This window comes from Atractosteus spatula, chromosome 6, assembly GCF_055471065.1.
Source record: "Atractosteus spatula isolate fAtrSpa1 chromosome 6, fAtrSpa1.hap1, whole genome shotgun sequence".
In the NCBI taxonomy this organism is placed as follows: Eukaryota; Metazoa; Chordata; class Actinopteri; order Semionotiformes; family Lepisosteidae; genus Atractosteus; species Atractosteus spatula.
This window is the reverse complement of record NC_142711.1, coordinates 22,893,674-22,916,977: the sequence shown is the minus strand read 5'-3', so window position 1 is coordinate 22,916,977 and position 23,304 is coordinate 22,893,674. Positions and strand designations below refer to the sequence as shown.

At 37.3% G+C, this 23,304-nt stretch overlaps 1 protein-coding gene across 2 annotated transcripts in view; it reads left to right on the top strand.

The window, feature by feature from the left end:
• The first annotated feature begins 1,213 nt into the window (after positions 1 to 1,213).
• Positions 1,214 to 23,304, top strand: part of LOC148832678 (partitioning defective 3 homolog) — a 431,574-nt gene continuing 409,483 nt past the window's right edge. For both annotated transcript variants that reach the window (XM_088918670.1, XM_088918669.1), the window contains exon 1: positions 1,214 to 1,552. In XM_088918670.1, the coding sequence (XP_088774796.1) occupies positions 1,433 to 1,552 (120 nt within the window). In that variant the 5' untranslated portion in view covers positions 1,214 to 1,432. The remainder of the gene's footprint in view (positions 1,553 to 23,304) is intronic.

Sequence of the window (23,304 nt, the reverse complement as noted above, 5' to 3'; positions counted from 1 at the left end):
AAAAATGATGAACAGTTAAATAGCTGCTAGTTAGGTTTGGCGCTGTGTGTGCGTTTTGACATCGATTAGTTTGAATTCGTAATGAGCAATACTGCCCCTGGAGGGCTGAGGTTGTGGAAGAGTTTTGTGTGTTTAAAACCTGTTTAAAAAATGACTACTTTCGTAAGCATATCCAGTAATGTAGTCGCTAATTAACTCAATTAAGGACGTGAAGTGTCAGGTGGAAGGAAACCAGTGGGCCTCAAAAACCACGAATATCAATTGCATTTCCATAAATCTTTTTACCAAATTGAGACTGAAAGCCTGTGCTGAAAAAAAACTGTTTATTATATGTTGTTGGGTCTACTGTTGCACAGAGAGAACCAAATTTTAACTTGCTGATAAAAAAAATGATTGATAGTTGTCAACCATTTCCTCTGCTCGAACAGGTTTTTTTTGCCAATAGGTTAATACTAATTCGCTAACCGCTACTCCGTGTAGAACAAGACATCTGCGCTCAATAATAATAATAATAATAATAATAATAATAATAATAATAATAATAATAATAATATGTACATCTGTGACAGTTAAAAAAATAGTTCCTTGCGCCAGCTTTTAGGTTTTCAAGCGTAATACATTGTAACCCAACGCGACTCGCAGACTTTGCAGTCCTGATAAATGATAATATTTCGCAGTAAGCTACAGTGTAACAGCTTTAGTGGCTTATTGCATTACTTTTATGCAGATATATTCAACGGGCTATGTTCACGTCAGAAAACTAAAAATGTTCTGTTCATGTTTGCTCAGTTGGTTTAAAGCTAAACAAAACTAGTCTTTAGTTACATATACATAAATTAAGAAATTAGATTATTTAAATCCAAATAATCATCGGCATTAAGTGTACAAAAAGATTGCATTTTCGTGTTAGCTGATTAACTCATTTGGAGTGATATATCAACAGTTTTAAAGGGATGCTTAGTATAGTGATCGCAGTTTTAAGAGCAAATATAGTTCATAAGCCACGTGAGTTCTGTAATTGTATATAAACTGATAACATATTTTACCTATCATCTTTATTAAAGAGGAGGGGGCAACGACACTCCCGAGACTTACAGTATACAGTTTGTGAAATGAGGTTGCTTGTGAAGTTTCAAGAGCGTCAATACTCGCAGTGACCAGGGTGGGGAGATGGTTTCCCAGTTCAGTTCGTTTCTGCTTCAGTTTAGCCAGCACATCAGAGTAGGATCGCAGAAACATTAAACAGGTGGTCAGAAACACACATCTTAAAAAAGCGACCATGGAGAAAAGGTGAAAATCTTCGCGTTTCTCTCTCTTTTGGATCTACTTTTTGCTAGTCCAAAGGAAATACGTCCCAAGGAGGGTTTTACATACGAAAACTACACCTTTGTTTTTCTTCTGGATTTGGGATTTGTGGAAAATATCGGTAACTATGAAAGTGACAGTGTGTTTTGGAAGGACCAGGGTGGTGGTTCCGTGTGGCGATGGAAATATTAAAGTTCACAGCCTTATTCAACAAGCCGTGATGAGATACAAAAAAGCTATTGCGAAGGTAAGTTTTCTTTACTTCGTATTGTGCTTTGGTGCTTTAAAAAATTCCCCATTGGAAACAATGTTGTAACCCAAGGAATGGTGCGGCAAGCTCAATATGGCGCTTTTCTGGGAGAAAAAAGAGAAGGAAGGGAAATCCTAAAGGTCTATTGATTAATTTGTAGAGATAGACGGGCGCTGACTGAGAAAGAAGCGACTTCAGGGTTAGTCTGGGTTGTAGCGTAGTAGTCAGATTTAACAGTTTTGTTTATTTATTTTTTTGTGTTTTAAGTGCGGCGGGACCCGGCTGTTGTAAACCCGCAAAAGTTCCTTACTTGAACGTTTATTAAAGGGACAGTTTTTCTTTTATGGGCGCGCTGGCGAGTTTGGTTAAATGTATTTAAGCAAATCAAGACCAACGATTTAGATTTTTCTGAAAGCTTTAATTTAATACTTTTTAAGAGCCACATTTGAACGTTGTCTATTACTGGTAAACCTTCAATTTGCAGACTTCAAACTTTAAGCTGGTTACGTGGTTTTATTTGGCAAAAAATCAGTTTCCTAATACGACTGTGAATACTTTATTCATGGTCAATACATTTTTAAATGCAGTGAGCTTATTTATCGCTTTGTTCAAGCGCAGTTTACAGTGGAGGTAGATTGGTTAGGGACCAGCCGAAATTAAAGGGTGCGTGTATTTGCACTTATGTTTTGAAAACGTAAAGTGCAGAAATAAATACGTTTTAATGCTCACACTATTTTTATGGATTAAATTGTGAATACTTCATGTGGAATAAATAAAAAAAAACAAGCTAAAAAGCTTCAAATCCAGCCCCAGGCTTCCTGAATACACCAGGCCCTGGAGGATAGGGAGGGAAACTGCATCTGTAAAGACACTGTGGTTAGTATTCCAGGAATACTGAGTTACACAGACACTGAATTGCGACTCCAAAACCCTTCCATTTATCATTGTTCGCCCAGGTTTGTAAGGTTGCAGAGGGGGAAATAAGTAGCAGTGGTTTGTTCTGAATTCCTTGTGTTAGTTTTTTAAAAATATGTCTACTGGTGAGATCACGTAACACTCCAGTGTGCTGTTTTTGGCGACATAACATCGGGACAGCAATGGGTTTCATGGGGAAGTTATTACAAGTAGCAGTCGGCTGTCGGCTAAATACCTACATTTCGGTTTATGTCACACACACATGGATTTGCAATGCACTACTTCATATTATATCGCTAAGCTGTGTAGCAGATTCTTAATACCGGTATCTTCCTTGTAGTACATCCAAATATGATATAAACATCACCCTGCTGAATGAGAATTTTTTCAGACATTTCTGATATGAAGAGTAACATAAAATGAAGTAACGTAAAATGAAGAGTAACATTTTGAAAGTGCACTTGTTTTGTAGCAATATCTTCTACTTTACAATACCCATTCAGAACATAGTGTTTAACTACAGAGCATCATCTGGAGCGTTTGTTTTTCTGTGAAGAATATTTTACTAAGTAGGTCTTTTTTAATATAACGAGTAATTTTCTTTATGAAGTTAACAGAGCCTTATCCGTTGTAAACAATTCATGATATTTGTTTTAGCTAACAAGAAAAAAGCAGCACTTAAACTGCTAGTGGTTATAAGCTTCAAGAGGCAGAGACTGAAGTCTAGTTACTGTTTAAAAGTACTTTTGAGTATCGGAGTAACTGCCCTATCACAGCTACAAAGTGGTTTCAGTTACTGTACACCCTCGCAATATTAGTACTGAAACATTTCAGAGGGTTGGGAGCTTGTAAGATAACCGTAAAGAAATTCAAGCCGATGAATTTCAAAGAGGTTTCAAACAATTTTACCCTGTTTGAACATCATGAATGGAAGCTTTTACGCGTCTTTAGGATTAGGAAAGCCTGTTGCAGTTCTGGATTTCATTTGCCAGTTGTTTAAACATTTCTGTCTCCTGTAAAGTGACACCTTCCTATTAGAGTAACTGAAGTTTTTGATCATTTATATCAGTTTAAAATACAGTAGTTATGTCAGAACGAGAAATGTGGGTATTTAAGTAATAAAGGTTTCTGTCACAAAACCTTGAGGTAATGAAGGAAGGTGAGTATAGAAACATACTTTTCCATCTCCTAACAACACTTGGACATGCATGCTGCGGTAATTCAGGATCAATCTCCTTGGTTAAGAAAGGTGGCAATACATTTTTTTTTCAAGTATTTGAATTTGGACATTGTTGATTCTTTCTCGTTTCAACTTTAATGGAGGGGATTTTCATTAAAGCTTTTAGAATCAGGTTTCCAGGGCAAGAGGTGCTTGAAGCATTGCCTTTTCAATGTGCCCCACCAAAGAAAACAAACGCGTAGGAAGGCACTGAGGGAAATGTGCAGAGCACTGGGTTGTGTTGGTTACATCACATTTCATAACTCAAGAACTCGCGTCTCCGCTGCAAGTTCCTGCCACATACTGTGCCGTGCTGAAGTATTCACCTACTGAACACTTCTATGAGTGAAAGAAGTTATGTCAATAAAACCCGCAAAAACAAAATCTTGACAGGTTCCCAGGCCCTACTGATGAGAAACAGCCCCCCATATCATAATGCTGCCACCACCATGCCTGACAGTAGAGACGGTGCTGACTGGGTGACATCCTGTGCTGGATTTATGCCATGTGTAGAGCTTTTGCATTTAGAACAAAGAGCCTATATTTTACCTTGTCTGACCACAAAACCTTTTGCCTTGTGTTTGCAATATTACTTAAACACTTTGTTGTACACCCCATGTGGGACTTGAGAAGGGTTGCCACTTTGCCCTACAGACCAGCTTTGTGGAGTGACTGGGAGGTTGTTGACACATTGACATTTTCTCCTGTCTCAGTCATTGAACTCTGTAGCTCTTTCAAAGGTGCAGTTGTTTGACTCAGTTTGGACAGAAAGCCTGGGGCAGAGTACTGTGTATTTGTCACTTCTTAATGACTGACTTCACTGTGCTCAAAGAGATATTAAGAGTTTTTCCAGTGTTTTTATATCCTTCTTCTGATCTGTAGTTGTTTTGAAAGCTACTTAGTCTTGATGGTTGAATCTTTCCCTCAGATTCACTACCTGAATGCGGGTACTTATAGAGACAGTAATATTTATTGTTAAATTATATGGACCACAATTATTGCTGAATAGGCCATTCATGTAGTTGTGTGACTTTTTAAACTAAAAATTGTAATATGGTTATAGAATTCACCAAGCCTTCCTGTCCAAAAAACCTTTGTGCTTTTGAGTTAATTAAATCATAGTACTTTGTCTGATTTCTCTGAACTTTGTCTTGCATCAAAGCAGCTATATTTTATACATACACAAAATTAAAAAGCATGAAAACAGTGCAAGAAAACTACATTATAAGCAGCATCCAATTATATCACAATGCTCCAAAATTAAGACACCTCATTATTTTTTCCAATAATTTTGTATGGACTGTTTCATTTTCTAATTCAGCCTGTATAAGATCACTTCTTTCTGCATAAATGTTAAATGTGTCCTATTGGACTTGACTGTTATAGTAGATTATATGTACTTCCATGTGCAAACACAATTCAAATTTCTGTTTCACCAAGTACTTGATTCATAAATTTTACTATTAAAGATAGGAACACAATCTGTTCAGGGTTAAATTGTGAACCTGAACATTCAATCACAAGTTCACGTATATAAGAACTAAAATTGACTTTTATGTTATTCAGAGATTCACTGCCAGAGTTATTGGGATAATCTATTGACAGTGCTTACATTGAGAGATTTTAATTTAGAGGAAGGACATGTCAAATACGTTTTTTTATTTACTGTATAACTATAATAAGTGACTACAGAATGATTTAATGTTTAATGCATGTAACATGCAATTCCCAGCAGTTACAGACTTCTGAAATCATTTACATTGCAGACTTGTCTTTAAATCCTTTTCTGGGCTCCAGATACTGTATCAGAGCTAAAGATGGTATTGCCAGAAGCTTGCATTGCTTTTGGAAGAAGTATTTGCTTGGAAAATTGTGCAGAATTTACTTGGTGAATTCCTAAGAAATGACAGTCAAGTAAACCATACATTCAGACCTCATACATAAGGCATTTCCTTGTGTGTTTTGAAAAGAGCCAAGAATTTTCATTTTGAACCTGCGATGTAGTACCAGGGGTGTATTAATGTTGTCTTGGAAACCATGGGGTCTGCCTTTTCTTAACCCTATGGAGAGAGTAACTAGGAGAATCCTACCACTCTGATCCTGCAGGAAACTCTCCCATTGCTTTGATGAAACTAAGACGTTCTGAACAGAAAGTTTAGTCAATGTCAAATTAATATACAATGCCAGTCATAGAAGCTGTAACCTGTGGTGTTTTTTCTCTGGGGAAAGGTACAAACATACAACTTGATTGGACCATGTAAGTTCCTAGAATGTAAATGATCCTAAAAGCCCATGGTTATCTCAGATTGGCTATGGGTCTTAAAATTTGATTACTAATTGGTCATCTAATCCCATGACCCTCTGTATTTTCTGGAATGCTGTCATCATCGTTAAATGTCATCAAAGCCATTGGATTCTGTCAAGCTGAACTTTTAACAATAAAGGCTCTTGCTTTACTGAATTGGATGAAGCTGTTAGAAAATGGATGAATGGGACTTGCTTTATCAGAGACCGAAAGCATTTCAGAAGACTGCAAAGGAACAAGTAAAGGTTCCTTCCATGCTGAAGGAAAAAGGAGAGACAATGTTTTGGCTGTGGAACCTTCTTCAGGTGTTGTTTAATTTCAGAAGACTGTTTAAACTTGTCCATTTAGCTAGCTAACTTCTTATCAGTGGAAGTGGAGTAAGTAGTAACAATAAAATGATAAAAAAATTATTATTAAGCACAATAATGATGGCATTCTCATAGTTAGTGGGTCATGGGTTCATGTCTGGTATGTTCTCCCCGTGTAAGTGTGGGTTGTCACCAGCTGCCCTGTTTTCTGCCCATTCCCAAAAGACATACATATTTGCTTTTCCGGACTGTGTGTGTACATTATCCCACCTTGTGTTTTGTGCTGCAGGGACAGTAAGAGTTGCAGAAGAGTCTTAAGCAGTTTTCTGGTAATGAATGGGTGACGGCTAAAATAAGTTATTCATGTGAAAGTCTTGTTCGATGTTTGAAACTCAAGGTGGTAAATCCTTCCTCAAACTTCCCTGCCAAGGTTAATAAGTGCTCCTAAACCAGTTTTTGACCTCCAGTTTAAGATTTTGAGCAACAGCAAAGATTACATCTAGAAAGCCTTGATTAAATTTATACTGTTTGCACCATGCATGCTTTTCGACTAGTTCAGCAGAACTGGGGTGGCTTCTAAATTGATTGACTTAATATCAGCCCTAAGGTTTTCTCTCTGGAGGTTGCCAGCTCCTGTCAAACTCATAAGGAGTCTTTGTCTCGATGTGCTGAATCAGAGCTAAATAAGAGCTGATTAGCCTTGTGATCTATAAAAGAACCTACACGACTGTGGGGGGAAAACGAGAGTTTTATCGATAGTCATTATAGCTGCAAAATGGATATGCAACTATTGATTTATTTTTTTTTGTCCCATCTTAAATTTTTCTAATTTTGGTCCATTCATGCGAGTGCATCCAAGTATTTGAAAAAGATGAAATGTATAACTTTGCTGAATTAATAATAGAATTATTAAAAGAGAATTACATTTCTCTTTTATTCGATAAGTGTGTAACTTCAATCTTTAAGGTTTTTCTTGACTCTAAGCCTTTGGCCTTCTTAAAAGTGGGGAGAATAATACCTAATTTGTATAAGGTTTAAATTTATAAACCTGGCAGTCAGCTTGGCTGATACCTAGGTCCTTCGGACATGCTCCTAATTATGGCTGGGTTTTACAAACAGTTACAAAAGGCTGCTCCTAAAAGATCTACACTGACATGGATTTATTAGGTCTAAAAAGACCCCCCTCTCCCCCTATGAGGGTTAAAGGTATTCTTTTCAATTCTTGAAATAGTTTTTTTTCTGTAATTGTAGTTTACCCCTTTTTAAAATTTAGTCCCCTACAGACTGAAACTCACAGTGTATAAAGGGAAGTATCTCCTGGCTTCACAACCTCCAGCGACATGATCCTAGTTTGTAGTAAATCAGCAATTTTGTACTTTATTTTTTGTCATTATGAGGGGCCTGATTCAGATATTCAAAACTCTCAAAGACTTTCACAGTCAACTGAGTGGCCTTCATAACCATTCACACAGAAAACACAGCCATTCTCGCAGTTATGCAGAAGGTTTTGTGAGGATGGAATGAGGTATTAACTACCAAACAGGTAGTGGCCTCCTGCCTGTTTTGATCCCTAGCGGGACCGAATATCTTCCTTTCTTTGTAACTCTTTGTTTCCGTTTCAAGGGATAACGCAAAGCATCTACAGTGTTTATTGTGGGGATCTGTATTGTGTTGTGCAAAATATTTTTGTACAACATTTTCAGGTCAGCTAACGTAAGAGCTGTCTTTGTCAGATAAATCCTAAAACTTAGATATCCTGCCTAAGAATTCAAGTGCGAATTAGGAAATATATGCACATGTGTGGGACTGGAGCAATTTGGTGTTTGGGTCTCCTGAATAGTACATTGAAAGACAAAAGTTTTTCTTTCTGACAAAGCATTAGTACACTTTGTTTAAACAAATGCCTTAAGACTGATTTTGCTCTGCAGTACTTTATTTGAAATCAGTCTAATACTCTTCAATAAAATTGACAAAACATTAAGCATTATTCCACAATACAGTGAATTGACCTTCTAACTATAAAAATGAGGCAAACTTGAAAGATTTTCATTGCATGATTCTCTTTTTATCCTGCACAGTTTTAAATTGCCCTTAATTTTATGTTGCCTTAAGTTTTGTTTTTAAATCGTTTGCTTTTGATATTACTTCAGCCTTTACAGACACATAAGTTACCCAACCACACAAAACATTAAATTTTAGCTCTGAAAATTTGACTTTCAGTGTTATTCTGTGTAGAATTATGCTAATGTGGCATTATTGTAATGCAGAATTGTCATTCTGTTGTGTAAAAAGTCATTCAGTGTTAGATACTGGAAAATTAGTTACTACAAAATGTTGCTTTTGATGGGGTGGCAGTTTAATTATTAATTTTCAATTCACGGTAATACAGGCCACGAAATGCCTTTGGTCCCTTTGCATATGAGTGTGGGACGCATCTGCGTGCAGTGTTGTCTGTTCAATGAATAAATAATGAGCAAAACAGTTTCTTACATGCAACAGAATCTAAAATCTAGAAAAAAGGTTGCATTCAATAATATATATGGAGAAGAGAAAAACAGTTCCATAAGCTACTTCGTCTTATCAACTTTGAGAACTTCTGTGCTTGTATACCTGAAGGTTTTAGAGTTTTGAAATGTGCCTAGCGTAAAGAAAAACACATGACAATTAATAATGATGGGTCAGAAAAAAACTGCCTTCTGTATAGTGTCACCAGCAACAGGATCTCTCCTTGACTAGGCTATTTTATAAACAGCCTTTATAAACTTATAAACTAATCTTATGAATGCTTAACTAATGAGCTCATCTATTGCATAAAAGACAAAATAAGATTTTTTTTTTGTTTTTTGGGGGCTGTGTGGTGTAGTAGGAGGTGAAACCTGACACTTTATTATTCATTTGTGACATTCTCCCTTGAATGTAGCTGAGATGCTTGGATGTCTGCAGTCCAGATCCCCTTTTGCACTGAAACGCTATATCCAGGCAGACTTGAAGAAGACAGTTGTATACCAGCCTTTACTTATTGTGCATTTCTTCATGAAGACACATTGTATTTGTTGTGTACCAGAATGCTAGGGACGTGTTCTGAGTTCCCAGCTTGAGAAGGTTTCAGATAGAGGAATAATGATCTGTAGCAGTTTTGGAACCAAAGTGCTTTAAATTTATTTCAGTTAAAAAGGTTTGTTTTTTAGGATTATTGGTATTGTTTTAATATTATTTTAAGTTCCCACTTGATTTTCTTGAAAATGATTCCTGCATGCTAAATAGAATCTGTTCATCCATCCATTGATCCATTTTCTAACATTTATATGGCAAGTAGACTACATTCCAGTACTTAAAAAGAAATGGAGAACCACAAATAAAATTGTTAATCTTCATGCATATTCCTAGGACTGCTGTATAAAGAGGATGTAAAGCACATCAAGTTCAATTTTCTATTAAAGACTTTGTTGCCATAAGGAGGAAAATATCACCTGTTTTATCATTTTTGTTGAACCTGGCTTGTTCATGGCAGTTAAAATTTGCATTTCAGTTTTGGAGACTAATTAGTTAGCATTAGTTCTGCTCTGTCCTTTCAGTCTAAACAGACCCTGATTTCTCAATTTCAAAAATGCATTCGTGCTTGGAAACTTACTGACATAATCAGACTTCAATTTTGAGTGATTTGTTTGAATCATCTTGATATTTAATTTTCTTTCTGTCCTCAAAAATTCCCATCATTGGTTCAAATGGAAAGCTTTCTGGCTCCTGTTCAACACCTGCCTGGTCCAAATATCCCTTTATGCATAGAGGTGTTCCTGCAGCCTAACTGCAGTCCTCTGTGGTGTTCTTTATCGTTGCATTATGTTGAATTCTTACTGTTTATACCATTCTACCCTGTATCATATACAGGTATATGTTTTGCAGTTTGTAGCTCTGAATATGAGCTGCTGTGATGGTAGCATAGTAATGATAGTGATGTTAATGCCAAAGGTGATAGCTCACGAATACGTCCTGCGGATTATTTTGTTTTGCACAGAAGAGACATAGACATGCTAGAAATATGACGTGTAAGATAATGTACTATTACCATAATTCAAAATTAGAATAACCTGTTCCTGACACATTTCATTTTGTGGCACCATTTGTGGTTTTGATCTTGAGTGTAGAGCAGAGCTGTGGAATTATTATATCCTTAAGTAAGTGACTGTCCTCCCTCTACATGATGTGATATAACTGGAGGCAACAAAAACATTTCTTTTCCCCAGGTAAGGCCTGATGTCCATTCTTCCAATATACATTATAGTCCCTTTGAGTTTGGTGAATCAGTAGTTAGCAATTGCAGTGCAAGTCCTTTATTTAATGTTTGATTTATTTTTCAAAAAAAGCAAACTCCTTGCATGCAAGACGCTTACAGTTAGTCCTTAATGGAAGCTTGTTGCAAGCATCATAACACGGTATTGATTATAGTACTGGTTGTACACGCAGAATAATGGAAGTAAATCTAAACAGATTCAAATTAATGTGCTTGAAAAAAAAATCTGGACTTTTCCATGTTTGTGTGAATTTTAATTATGTTCAACCGTGTTTTCGCTCACATTTAATGATGAAACGATCCAATGAATCAATTTGTCGAGTGCTGCTCAGTTTAACAGTTGAACAGAAGGGAAATTCTTTGAAAAAATGTTTTTTGTTTAGATGGCGCAGACGTCACAATCTCAACGACTGCTGTGTTTGGGTAGCGGCGCAGTTGTGCCGAGATCAAAGTTTGAGGTCAAGCAGATGTGATTGGCAGAGTTCACATTTAGAGTGGGTGTTTTAGTACTGGTTTTGGTCTACTCACAACTTCCTCTGTAATTACTATGGAATGAATTATAAAGGGACAATAAATTGTATTTTGGCTTGTAACTTTGGAATTGGAGTTGATGTTTTGACAAAATTGTTGTGAATGGACTCCCTGTCTGAAACTAAAACGCGATAGCCCTACTGATTTCCATCTTTTTTTTTTTAACCAGCTGCATAAACTCAGTTTTGAATGTGTGCCTTATCTGTATATTGCGTCATGTGGCAGGACAAAATTAAGTCTAACTGCTTTAATTTATTTAATAGGTACTGAAAGAAGTTATTTTAATCTTGTTTTGTGTGAAAGGATAAAAAAGGTACTTTGTAGCATTTGCTTGTCTAAGCAACTGGAATAACTAGATTAAAACAAAAGTTATAATTATCGTTAAATATCAATCTTTAGATGGCTACATGGATTTTATCTGTTTAAACAGTACCTTCCATATAAAAAAATGAGTTAGATAATTTACTTTTTTTGCTCTTTATTTTCCTTGTTAAGTGAATTAACTGCAATAGAAAAATGCAAAAAGAAAAGTAAAAAAAGTTTGAGAAGGAAAGAGAAACTGTACAGAACAATGCGTAGATGTTATGGCTAACTATATTTTCACCATTGGTCTTTTCTAGGATTTGTTCCCTTTAAACTATCATAGTGCAAGTGCTGAAAATGGCTTAATATGCAATAATAGTACAACTCCAACATAAGTGTAACATGAAACAATGTTACATATGTTGCTGTTTTAAACTGTGCTGCTTAATACAGACAGAAGCATAGGAGAAGTCTCCACTCTGATAAATATGGCTGCTCTGTTATTCATTATAGACACAGTGGGGTTCCTTTATGCTACCAAAAAGGGACTTTGACTGATCTTTCTTAAGCTTGTCCTTCAATATGTGTGCATGCCCCTTTATGGCGAAACCTCTCAATGAAAAATGATTTTTTTTTTAGCTTTTCTAAAACCTCTGTTCAGTTTTATTGTACTCATTGTGGCTTTTGGTTTTGTGTCTGTAGTTGTTAAGGTTCTTAACTGCCAGCTCTTTACTACAGACTAAGATGTACTTTAAGAATGGTTACAGACAAGAGTAGGACATTAGGCCTGTCTAGCCTGTTTTAGCAGTTACCAGCTAGGTGGTCCAAGATTCTCATCCAACTGAATCTTGCATGAAGCTAGGATATTGGCTTCAACAACATGGCTTGGTAGCGTGTTGGATACTCCCACATTCCTTTAGGTGAAAAGGTGCCTGCCATTTTCAGTTGTAAAGTCACATTTCTCTTTCTACAGTGGAGAATGTATTCAGTGTAGTTTAGGTTCAAGTGTAGGTTTCCTTTCGTTTGTAGATGGCCTTTTGGACATTACACCTGCACATCATTACTTAATGGTTGCCTTGAGTAACGTACTCAAGAGTAGAGTTACTACCCTGTGCTGAAATAGATTTTTTGAGAATTTGTTGACTGAAGCATTTTAAGGCATTGAAGGGCACATTCTCAATTGTGGCAATGAACTGGAGAGTACTCATTTATACCGCACAGTATATACTGGAGCAGTTGTAAGAGAAGTACCTTGTTCAAAGGTACAAAGTCTAAAGTGATTACTACTGCTCCACACTGCTGCCCTGCGGTGCAAAGCGAGTGGAAAAGAACAGGCATTACTGACACTCAAAGAAATGTACATTTGGGACCATGTTACTGTAATTTAGTATAGATCTCTAAAGGGCAATAAAGAGTGCATTATGGAACTAACGGTTGCCCTCAGGCAAAAACAGCTGAAGCAGTGAATTGCAGACTGTCTGAAAGACCCAGGGTGATACAGGCTTCTCTGATGGTGATGTGTGTTATGTGCTGACTGTCAAACCAACTCATAATTTCTGTCCCTTATTTTATGAAACCCTGTTTAACAAAATAATACCAAAACAGTTTTCTGGAGGTTTGGGAGAGAAGGTAAAATGTCAGACCTGTGCCATGTCTGAAGAGTACGAATCAGATTTGACTTGGAGCGGAGTGGCAGATCGTTTTTTTTTTCATTTTTTTTGTCGTTGATATTTACAGTCTCCTCAGACATGACATCAGTTTCCCCATTTGCAGTGCAGTTTGTTTATTCATGATGCAAAATTCTCATTTTCATCTCCCCTTCTGTGCCCCGTGGAATAAAAGTGCGTTTCAAGTCTTTATTGAAATCGTTTAACTGAAAGAATAATTTGGCCAGCCAGAAACAATTTAAATACCCTTGAAGGCAAGACTGTAAATTTAATTATGCTTGGGGATGTTGCTTAGCGCTCCATTAATATACAATTACACAATTAAAAATTCATTGTGTTCCACAGAAACAGCCTTGCAGCATAACCCTGGCACGCATTTCAGAAGGTGAAAGTTTAAAACCTAGGATTCATTACAGTTGTAGTGCTGTGCAGGAGTTATTAAAGGTATATCAGGGTTTGCTTTTAAACGGCCTAAATTACAAATAAAGAAGGCATTGACTAAACAAGACCCAGAGCTTCTCATTTTTTCAAGGCCTTGTCCTGTAGTATCTTGTTACATGTGATGAGGAAATGTTAACATCCTGAAAATAAGGTGCTTTTTCCTGAAAACGTATCAGATCTTCTTAAATGTGCATTTCATCTTTGCAGTCGTAGAATCTGTGATTTTTTTTTCAGCTGCAGTGTATGAGCGTCAATCTGGAAGACAAGGTGAAGGTCAGTGGATTAGTGGATAACATCTGATCTCATCGTAAGCCTGATTCCTCATGAAATGGATTATAGTATGAGAGTCATAGGAAGGGAACTCCTATTCAGTTCAGCTCTGGTTGTATATCCTAATCAAATAGTATATCCATGTTCTTGCTCTCTTTTGCCTAGATTTGTTATGCAACACTCTTCCCTCATTAGCCATTCCTATGGCTCTTTGGAAGAACTGTGTGCTATTGGCATGACACCAGCGTGCTCTTGACTCCACACACGATCAGAAAGGGGAGAACTGGTGGGGCCCATGTTGACATTCTGGTATTGTCCGTGTCTGTCAGGGGAAATTGTCTTAGCATGTCTTACCTGGCTGTGCAGTTTGTTCTTGGGCTTTTTAGAAGCTTGCAGTTTGGTATATATTGATATCTTGACAGCTATAAGAAAGGGGCATCTCTGACCATGGAATGTCTAGAAACCATTTCTGTGCAATTATTTCCAACCTTCTGTTGTGCTTTTGTGGAACTGTGTCCAGTTTTTTGGTCGTTTATTAGAAATAAATTGATATTGAATTTTAAAAAACCCCAATCAATTTGTCCTTTTAAAAATGACTTGTATTGCAGCATTAATGTTCCACAGATAATTTATGCACAAGTTTCCTTCACCAACTGCAGGGGGGGGGGATACTTCTGAAAACTCCTATGGCTGGTGAAACTGCAACTGGTAAAAAATACTGGGGTGTATAGAAATCGGGCATTACATTCCATGTTATACTCCTTAATGGCTAATATAATGTCCAGGTTTCTGCTTTAAAAGTGACTAGGTGAATTATAGGTCATCTTACAAAAGGAAGAACAAATAAATAGTAAAATGAAATGTTATTTACCTTGAATCTTCAGACCTAAAAATATCAAAGGAATTGAACGTAGTTAAGAGAGCACAGCCATCACGTGCACAAGCAAATGTGAAAAAAACGTAGCTGAACGGCAAGAGGCGTGGTGCGCGGGGGAGATGTGAGAGGGTGGGAAGACGGTGACACAGAGTAGTCTTGAGTCTGGGGAGAAGCTGCATGTGTTCTAAAAAGTTCCTGTGGGCAGAACCGTGTTTGAGCAAGGCTTTCCCGTGTTTGGGAAGAGTGGGATTTCATAAGGGAAGCGTGTATGAGCGAGTCCCTTGGTTGGTGAGGGAAGCCGGCACACACACTTCAGACTGCTGGAGCACGAAGTTCTTCTACACCAGCGCCTAAAGGCACCTGTTGGTGTGGTTCGTTGGCGTGGTGCTGAATGCAATGAACTCTTTTCTTTTCCGATGGCTAATTTTTGACAGGCACAAACATTTCATGTTCAGGTAGAGATGCAATATGCAAATATGTTTTACAACTCTAATTCAAAATATTTGGTGCATTAGTATTGAGTTCTGTAATTTTTGGTGATTTGGGCAGAACAATGGAAGGGCATACCTACCACTGTGTCTCTCATTGCATGAAAACCTGTTCATGTGCATGAAGTGCTATTGTGCACTGATGATAAGACATCCTTTCACATTATTGATTGGAACTTTTTTCCCCCAAGTTGTTTTTGCTTAAGGAATAGAAATGATGGTGACTGTGAAAGTATATCTGTTGTCATATATTATTTCATTATAACACTCTGGAGTATATTCATTATACAAATTGCGTTATCGTTTACATGTTAATACCACAAATTTACAATTATTAACAGGAACATCTTTTTTTGGTACCATGTGCACTGGCATTTTATTGAGCTTACACTACTTAGGTACATTCACTATACCAAATAACACTTGCCCTTCCCAGGAAGTCTTCTGTAATGGTCACAGGCTTAAAGCATGTGACCAGCATTGGAAGCAATACAAACTGTGTACATCTGTGATACGCATTTGCACCAACTTGCAGTCTTGTGGGATTCCCTCATATTGCTCCCACAGAACCTGGGCAAGCACATACCGGTTTGCTGGTCTGCATACTCCTTCCCAGCTGTGGAGAGTAGTCAGACAAAACGTTCTTGGTCCATCACACTTGGACCAACCTAATGATTGGTCTATTTTACACAAGAAGTGTATGGTTCTGTATCAAGGTGGCACATGTTCTGAATGGTCAACACAAAACCTTGCTATTGCTAAAGATGTCGTGGCTCCAGTGCTGGTGAGTTTGTCCAATATACTGATGGCATGAAGGCTGTGCTCTCTCGATATGTGGGTGAAGTGGTTCAGTGTTTTTCTTGATTTTCACCAGGGTTGACCTTCAACTGGCTCTGGCCAATCAACTCTCAATAACAAATTTATTTAGTTCTTTTGTGATTGTCAACGTTGGTTGACTGCATCACAGTTAGAAACGATTAATCACTTTCAACAAAGTCACTTGAGCATATCTCATGTATTGATTCATGAATGATCAATTAGTCAAAATGACCCCAAAAACGATTATCAGTATCTGAAACCTGTATACTTTTTCTAAACATGTACATGCCGAAATAGTGATGCATATCTTTTGATGCTTAGCAATTTTTGATAGTGGAAATTGAGAGCAAAGGGTGAGTGAGTATTTACATAAAATAAATTTTTATTTTGAAAGAGATTTGAGATCCTTTGGGACCTGGAAAGGTAACATTGGACTGTAAAGCTTGATGGTTTATGAAACCCTTCAATACTGTAATGCTTTTTTTATTGAACAGACTGAACAATGTTTTTACAGCTGGTATATTCAAGTATCCAGGATTCATTTTGAATTGGAAATTGGTCTGTTTATAAGTTGGACTAAAGCTAATGCTTTTCAAGATCAATAGTTTAAGAAACGTGAGAATTAAAAAGGACAGATGTCAAAACCACTTTTACAGATAAAGAATAAAAAGTAGTTTTGCCTATGCTATTTTTCATATAGTGATCACTTTGCAAATGAATTGGTGCATATATACTTCAGTTACAAACGGGACTACTATTAATAAATGAAAGAGAAACAGAAAAACAGAAAGTATGGATTCCTACATTAAGTATGCTGCTAGGTAGTCCAAGAAACTGTGTGATTTACTGAGGATGTTTTATAATCTCAGCCAGTCTTTTTCTTGACATTTCTGTTCCTCAAAAGCAGTCCGACTGTAACTTATATAATGAGAGAATCTATTTAGAAACCTTTTTATGTCTTGTATGATTTTTTGAATTGCCTACACATTAAGAAAGGAAGCCATTTCTTATAGTGTACATGATATAAATGGTGTATTTTGGTAACATTAGGTTTTTCAGCCATTTTCTTTTCTTCCTTCAGTATGAAATTGAATACAAAGAAAAAATCTTTTTAGATACTTTCTGCTAGCTCTCAGTACACATTTCGCAGTATTTTAAAAAAATGTTCTCGCCATATGAAACTGGCACGCAAATCACACAACACTAAAGCGGGCATAGGAAAATAAACATCCAACGCAATTGCTTGTGGTACAGCAACATCTGTTTTTCATTTTAGTCTTGGTAGAATGTATCATTTGTTATGATGACAGGCACTGTTGGGATCTCTAAACCTCATTGAATCTAGTTCAGAATCTCTTGCACTTTATGGTTTAGTCTCTTGGATTTGTTAAGAGATCTGCCTCTTGCTCAGAGCGTTGGTCCCTGGTCATCATAGGTTTTTAAGTCGAAAGGCCTAGGAGGTTTCTTCTTGTACAACTGAGCCGAATCTTTATCTTGTCTTTCTACAGAAAACTCGCCTTATATTTGAATATTATTTTTAACCTCTGATTGAACTGAGTCTCACAAACTGAACAGTAAGGGTAACATGAGGTACTCACTACACTTTTAAGGCTTTCAGAGTGCAAAACACCAAAGGTTAAGTTTGTTAGAGTGCTAGACACTGATTAATTAAAAACCTCTTTGCAGACATGAAACTTCATTGACGGTTTTTTGTTCCTTTAATAATGTAGTCTAACGTGAAGCTCTCTGTAACAGTAACCCGTGTTTTTTTAAACTGTGTAGATCTGATGATAGCTCAAGGAAAGTGATGTATCCATGACAAGCAGTTAACACAGCTGAGAGCCTTGTTTTCTGTTGAGTTAATCTGTATTGATTTCTGTTTATCCCCAATAACTATAAGCATAAATACACGTTCACTTAATGTCTTGATGGAAGAAAATCTTTCTGTACAAAGGGTTTTATGAAAGCTTATTTGGTCTGCAGAGTGCATCACTTAAAAACTCATTTCCCGGTGCTATCCTTTTGAAGAGTATGCATACTCAGCTGCCCCCCTCCCTCTTTCTTATTGTTCTTGTGCCAGCTGAGTTAAAGTCTGCACGGGTAATGATTTCATCCATCCGAATCGCACAGAAAAAGGAGGCTGTAAATGCTAAATCACCTTAACGGTCAAACCTAGCTTTGAGTGTATAGACTATGTTTCATAATTTACATCTGTGCTGTATTACAACTTTCTATAGATAGCAAGATCCTGGAATCAAGAGATCCTTTCCTAATCAATAACAACAGATATGCCACATCCTAAATATTTTATCAGTAAAGGACGGCCTTTAAATAAATTGCTTATGTTTCTACCATCACAAAGCTTATTTTGAGCAGGTTATCATGGATGTCCTGGCTCTGAAGGCAGTCTTGTTCTCGTTCTCCTGTAACGGCTGGCGTCAGTGCCTTGCTACAGCATTGCTTGTCCAGTCTGTCATGCACTTTAGTTCCATTTGAGTTCAGTTGTGAAGGCCTCTTCCTATGGCATCTGTCATTTCTGAAAATAAGATGCCCACGGGGTCATGCAGTTTGATCAAAGTTAAGATTCACACACTGTGAGGATCCGTAAAAACCGTACTGATGACGCTGAAAATATCTTAACTCTACATCTCTCGATTTAAATTATTCAAAATAAAGAGGCCAACATTAGGGATTGGGGAACTCATGTTGGCTTTTTTATAGGTACTGACGCCTGCAGCAGACAGCTGTGCAATGGAAGTTTTATTTCTATTCCTTCAGCTATGAATATCTGCACACTGTTAAAGGCAGAAATCTCTACTTACTGTGCACAGTTTCTTCTTATGCCTTGCTTTACAAATGAGCCCACAGTTAGAAGAGAGGGGTTCTTTAAGAATGCTAACTGCAAGCCTTGTAGCTAGCCACACTCTGTAAACATATTAAAAGTTGTTTGCTTTGTGTGCAGGCCAGGAAATTGCCAATTTTGAGAATACTCAGTTAAAAAAACTGTAATTAACTGTAAAAGTTAATCTGAGTTGGACAGCAATGGGCACTTAGAAGACTTAGTGTGTTGAGGTTTGCTGCACAGCTTTGATAAATGTAGTGTTTTGAATTTCAGATGATGAAGTTAAGAGTTTTGCCAGGCGGACCTAGTGGGGTAAAAACACAATTTTCATATTCTAGGAGAAAGAACGTCTCTATTGTGAAGAGATAATAGGTTTGGTTTGATTCTCAGTATACCCATCACATATCACTGTAATGATTTTACAAAAGTATTATTAGGAAATTGACTTTTATGTACCAGGTGCCTGACATTTTATTGAGCAGACATGAATGGTAAATTCATTGAACTGGTGAGCATTTATGAACGGGTCTGCAGTGAAAGTCGCAGGCTAATAGCATGTGGCGACTGTTGGTACCAGTAAAAGTGGTACAGGTGCTTAGCAGCCGGTTTCACATGCTGTCTGTTGGAATTTGGTCCCATTGCTCTTTTGGAGCCTGGACAAGCGTGTGACTCACTAGTTGGCACGCGTCATCCCAGCTGATCCCACAGACGTTCAGTGGGTCAAGACTGTCGAACAGGAGAGCCGTGGCACGAGTTCCACGTTCTCACCTCTCCGTAACTTCACGGGTAGTGGCATAAGGACATGTTGTCTTGCTGGAATGTTGTCACATTAAGAGAAGCCTCAGGGAGGTCCGCAAGTGAGGACCCAGGGCTTGATGAATGTAGTGCCGTGCAGTTGGGCTGCCCCGACCATAATTGTGTATCTTAGACATCGACGAGTATGATGCAGATATGCAATCGGGTTGATCTTTCAGAAAACTTTCATTTATCGCTAAAGAGACTTGTTTCTAGCTGAGGGGTCTGGAATTCCATCTGAGTGTTGCTGCTGATGCAGTGGGTGAGCACTGGTTCCCTGTTTGGTCATCTGTCCTGTGAAGAATGATGGGTTACTGGCTTCCTCATAGTTGGGCTGCTGATGTGTTGATGGATGCAGTGGGGCCAGCTGTTCCATCGCAAACTGGAAAGATATTGGTTTTGGCAATGTATCACAAGTCTCGGTTTCCAAGACCGTGGTCTGTCGTTAATGGACTGTATTTTGCTATAACTTCTTGCCAGGTTAGAAATTGTTGCTCATCACCTGCGAGGCCCAAAAACAGCGCGTTAATTTTATCCCTTCCAACATACCAGTGGTGTGAAGTTCTCTTGATAACCAGGGTCTGTTGGTTCCAGTCGGTGCTTATGACTTGATTTACACCATACCTTTCCCAGTCAGCTCTCTTATTGAGGTGATTTAGTGCTCATGCAGCAGTCATGTGAGCACATCAGGTCTGTAATGGATGATAAGTTCATAAAATTTTACTGAAAACATTTATAAGTTTTTTTAAATCTGTCTACTTCAATTTCCCGTGTCTAACGCATAGAATATTTTTCTATACACAGTCTATATTTTCCAAAGATTTCTTAAACGGGAAAAGTAGAGAACTCTGAATGCTGGTCTGTATTACGCATCCTTTTTATCGAATTGCAAATTATGTACACTTTTTAAAGTGAATATTTTTAATCTGAACGTGACTGCTCAAGTTGAACACTTTCATTTGGGTGAAAGAAATCGACGTTAACACCCACAGGAAAAAAATGAAAAACGAATTGTCTGGCCTGTGGTATCCAGAGTGTCTGTTTAAATCTGTTTTTCTCTTTGCCTCTCGGCAGGCTTTACCATAGTGATGTGCTTCTTACTTTGCCTGGCTCTTTCCACCCCTTAAGAGGTTCTTCAAAGTGCTTAGGTCTGTCTGGAATATTGTGGCTTTCATAGGAATTGTTTTCGAAGAATGTTAAGCCACTGTGTAAACTTCCCACCAGAATCCTGTGAGAGATTTATTAGTATCAATAGAGGAACTTAAAGGGAAATAAATGGCTGTAGCAACAAGTTACTGTGTATGTGTATCCCAATAGCTGGTTGTAGGCTGGTCTTAATTTAGCTTGTTCTGCTGTGTCATTTTATATAAATACTTGTAAACATCCCTTGGTAGCGATTTCCATATGCAGTGATATGTTTCCGAGTAACTGGATTGTGCACACATTTAGCTTCCTTTAGTCCACATAAAAAGTGACTGGGAGGGGGAGAGATGCCACTTGAGCTGTGTTTACTTTCTTCAAAGGCTCCCAAGTCATGGACCTATTTCAACAGCTTGTACTGATGAGGTGAGGGCAGGGAGCTGGTCTTCTCCTGTTCCTCCAGAAAGGACTTTCTGTCCATTAAATGAGGCTGTTCAAGATTCTTGGTGTGGAAAGTCTGTGAATACCTTTATTTTCTCTGGTAGTCTCAGTGTATGTTACTTTATGTAATACCTTAAATTTTGAGTGTATAAAATAAGGGTTTCGTGTATATATACGATTGATCAATATGCTGAAAAGTGAAGTTCTACAGAGTGTTTAAAAAACATTTACAGTGTAGTGTTCATAACAATCACCATAATAAACTGGATAGTTGTAGATGTTTTATTAGCATTCTGTTGAACTTCAGTTGGTATATATGGATTAGTAACTTTTATTGAACCTTTGTTCAATGTCTTAATCTAAAAGGTAATGTAAACGTAAAACAGAACCACCACCTTGAACAGGAAACTAAACTATCTTTTTAGTTTGTCATTTGTTTTTGTCACCTTTGAGATGTGCCAGCTAGGCTCTTCGAGAAGAGCAATTATTGAAAAGACCTGACAGGTTAAGCAAGGTTTTTGAAACATGTCATTAGTCTTTTTCTTTGTTTTTCTTTGTACACAGATGTGATTATTTTGCTGTTTTGCTTTATTCAGTCAAAAGTACTATGCTGCAGCATCATGCGTTACAATTTAATTGTCAAAATCCCAATATTTGTCTTTAAAATAGTACATTACGGGGTATTTCAGACACTGTGGTCTTACACTGGAGTAATTAAGCATCAGAGTGCAGTTAGGCATTTGTGTGAGCGATTCCATTATTAGAAAAAAAAGCTGTGGTCTGCCTTTTATCAGTCCCTTGGCTATAAATTGAGTGTAGCATGTAAAGGGCTCTGACTAAAGATAGGCTTTATCTTTGGTTTGTTAGGGATATGAGGGAGGCCAAAGCTGGGAATATTGTGAACTTGTTTTAGCAAAAAGAAAATATGTGGAGAATGGTGCCTGAACATGTCAGGCAAGGTTTCGAAAGGTGTGTAACTTCATATTGCTGACTCTTTTGCTGTAAAGGGACTTTGTGCCCTTTGTGTGAGGTACTGTGAATGTGAATAGCATGTATTTTAATATCTGTTTAATTTATATGCATCTAAGAAATGTGGCTACAAGATGTAGCTTTTTTGGTTACGTTACTGAAATTAGTGGCAAGTACAACCTAATATTTTTTGCATGGTGGTACATTTTTTAAAAACTATTTTAAAACCTGTAAAACTGTAACATGAAATGGGATAATCTTATTTTTTTCCTATATTAATATGGTAACTTGATGGTACACAAGAGATTGTATGTACAGAATGCAAACAACAAGGATATTTATATATGCAGCAAATTTTGATTTTACCATTGGGTTGTCATTTGATTTGGCAATAAAATTCACACAGTTGTGATAGTATGAATGGTATTAACCCATGATTGTTCCATTAAACTAAAAACTGTACTCTGTCCTTCAAAAACCTATTTTAAGAGCTCAAAGCTTGAGGTATTGACACAAATTAGTAGAATGAATTTGAGTTCACGTTTCAGATTGGAAAATATCATAACCTTTCAGTCATCGGCACAGCCAGGTGACCAAAGGTTTTGATATTCTGACTTTCATGAATAGAAATGAAGCAGTTGCAGGATGCTGGAAATGAGCTTAGCACCAAGACTAATGTCATGCTCAGATGGATTTCTGCTTCACTAAATTGAAACGATATCCCTCCAGCTGTATTCCAGAGCTTAGCAAAGTTTTCATACTCCTGCTGTAATAGAAAAGGAATACGTTTTCCCTCAGAAATCATAAGAGGAAGAGAATCAAACATGGAAGTAAGTGTTTTAAAGGTGCAGAACAGTTTGCAAAATGGAGTGTGCACATTAATGATGCATAGAAAATGCCCTTTTGGCTAAAATATTTTTATAGTCCAGCAATTGAGAGCGGTCTAGACAAGGAAATCAAATGGTCTGATGAGTTTCACTCTCATGGAACATAATCTCAAATATCTTTTCTTAGGTAACATTAGTGTTCAGCAATGAGTAGTAATTCAAACCTAAGTCTGAATTTGTAAATTAAAAGCAGTATTTTAATTTGTAACTTGTAAAACATAAAACATTGGGAGATGTTAAT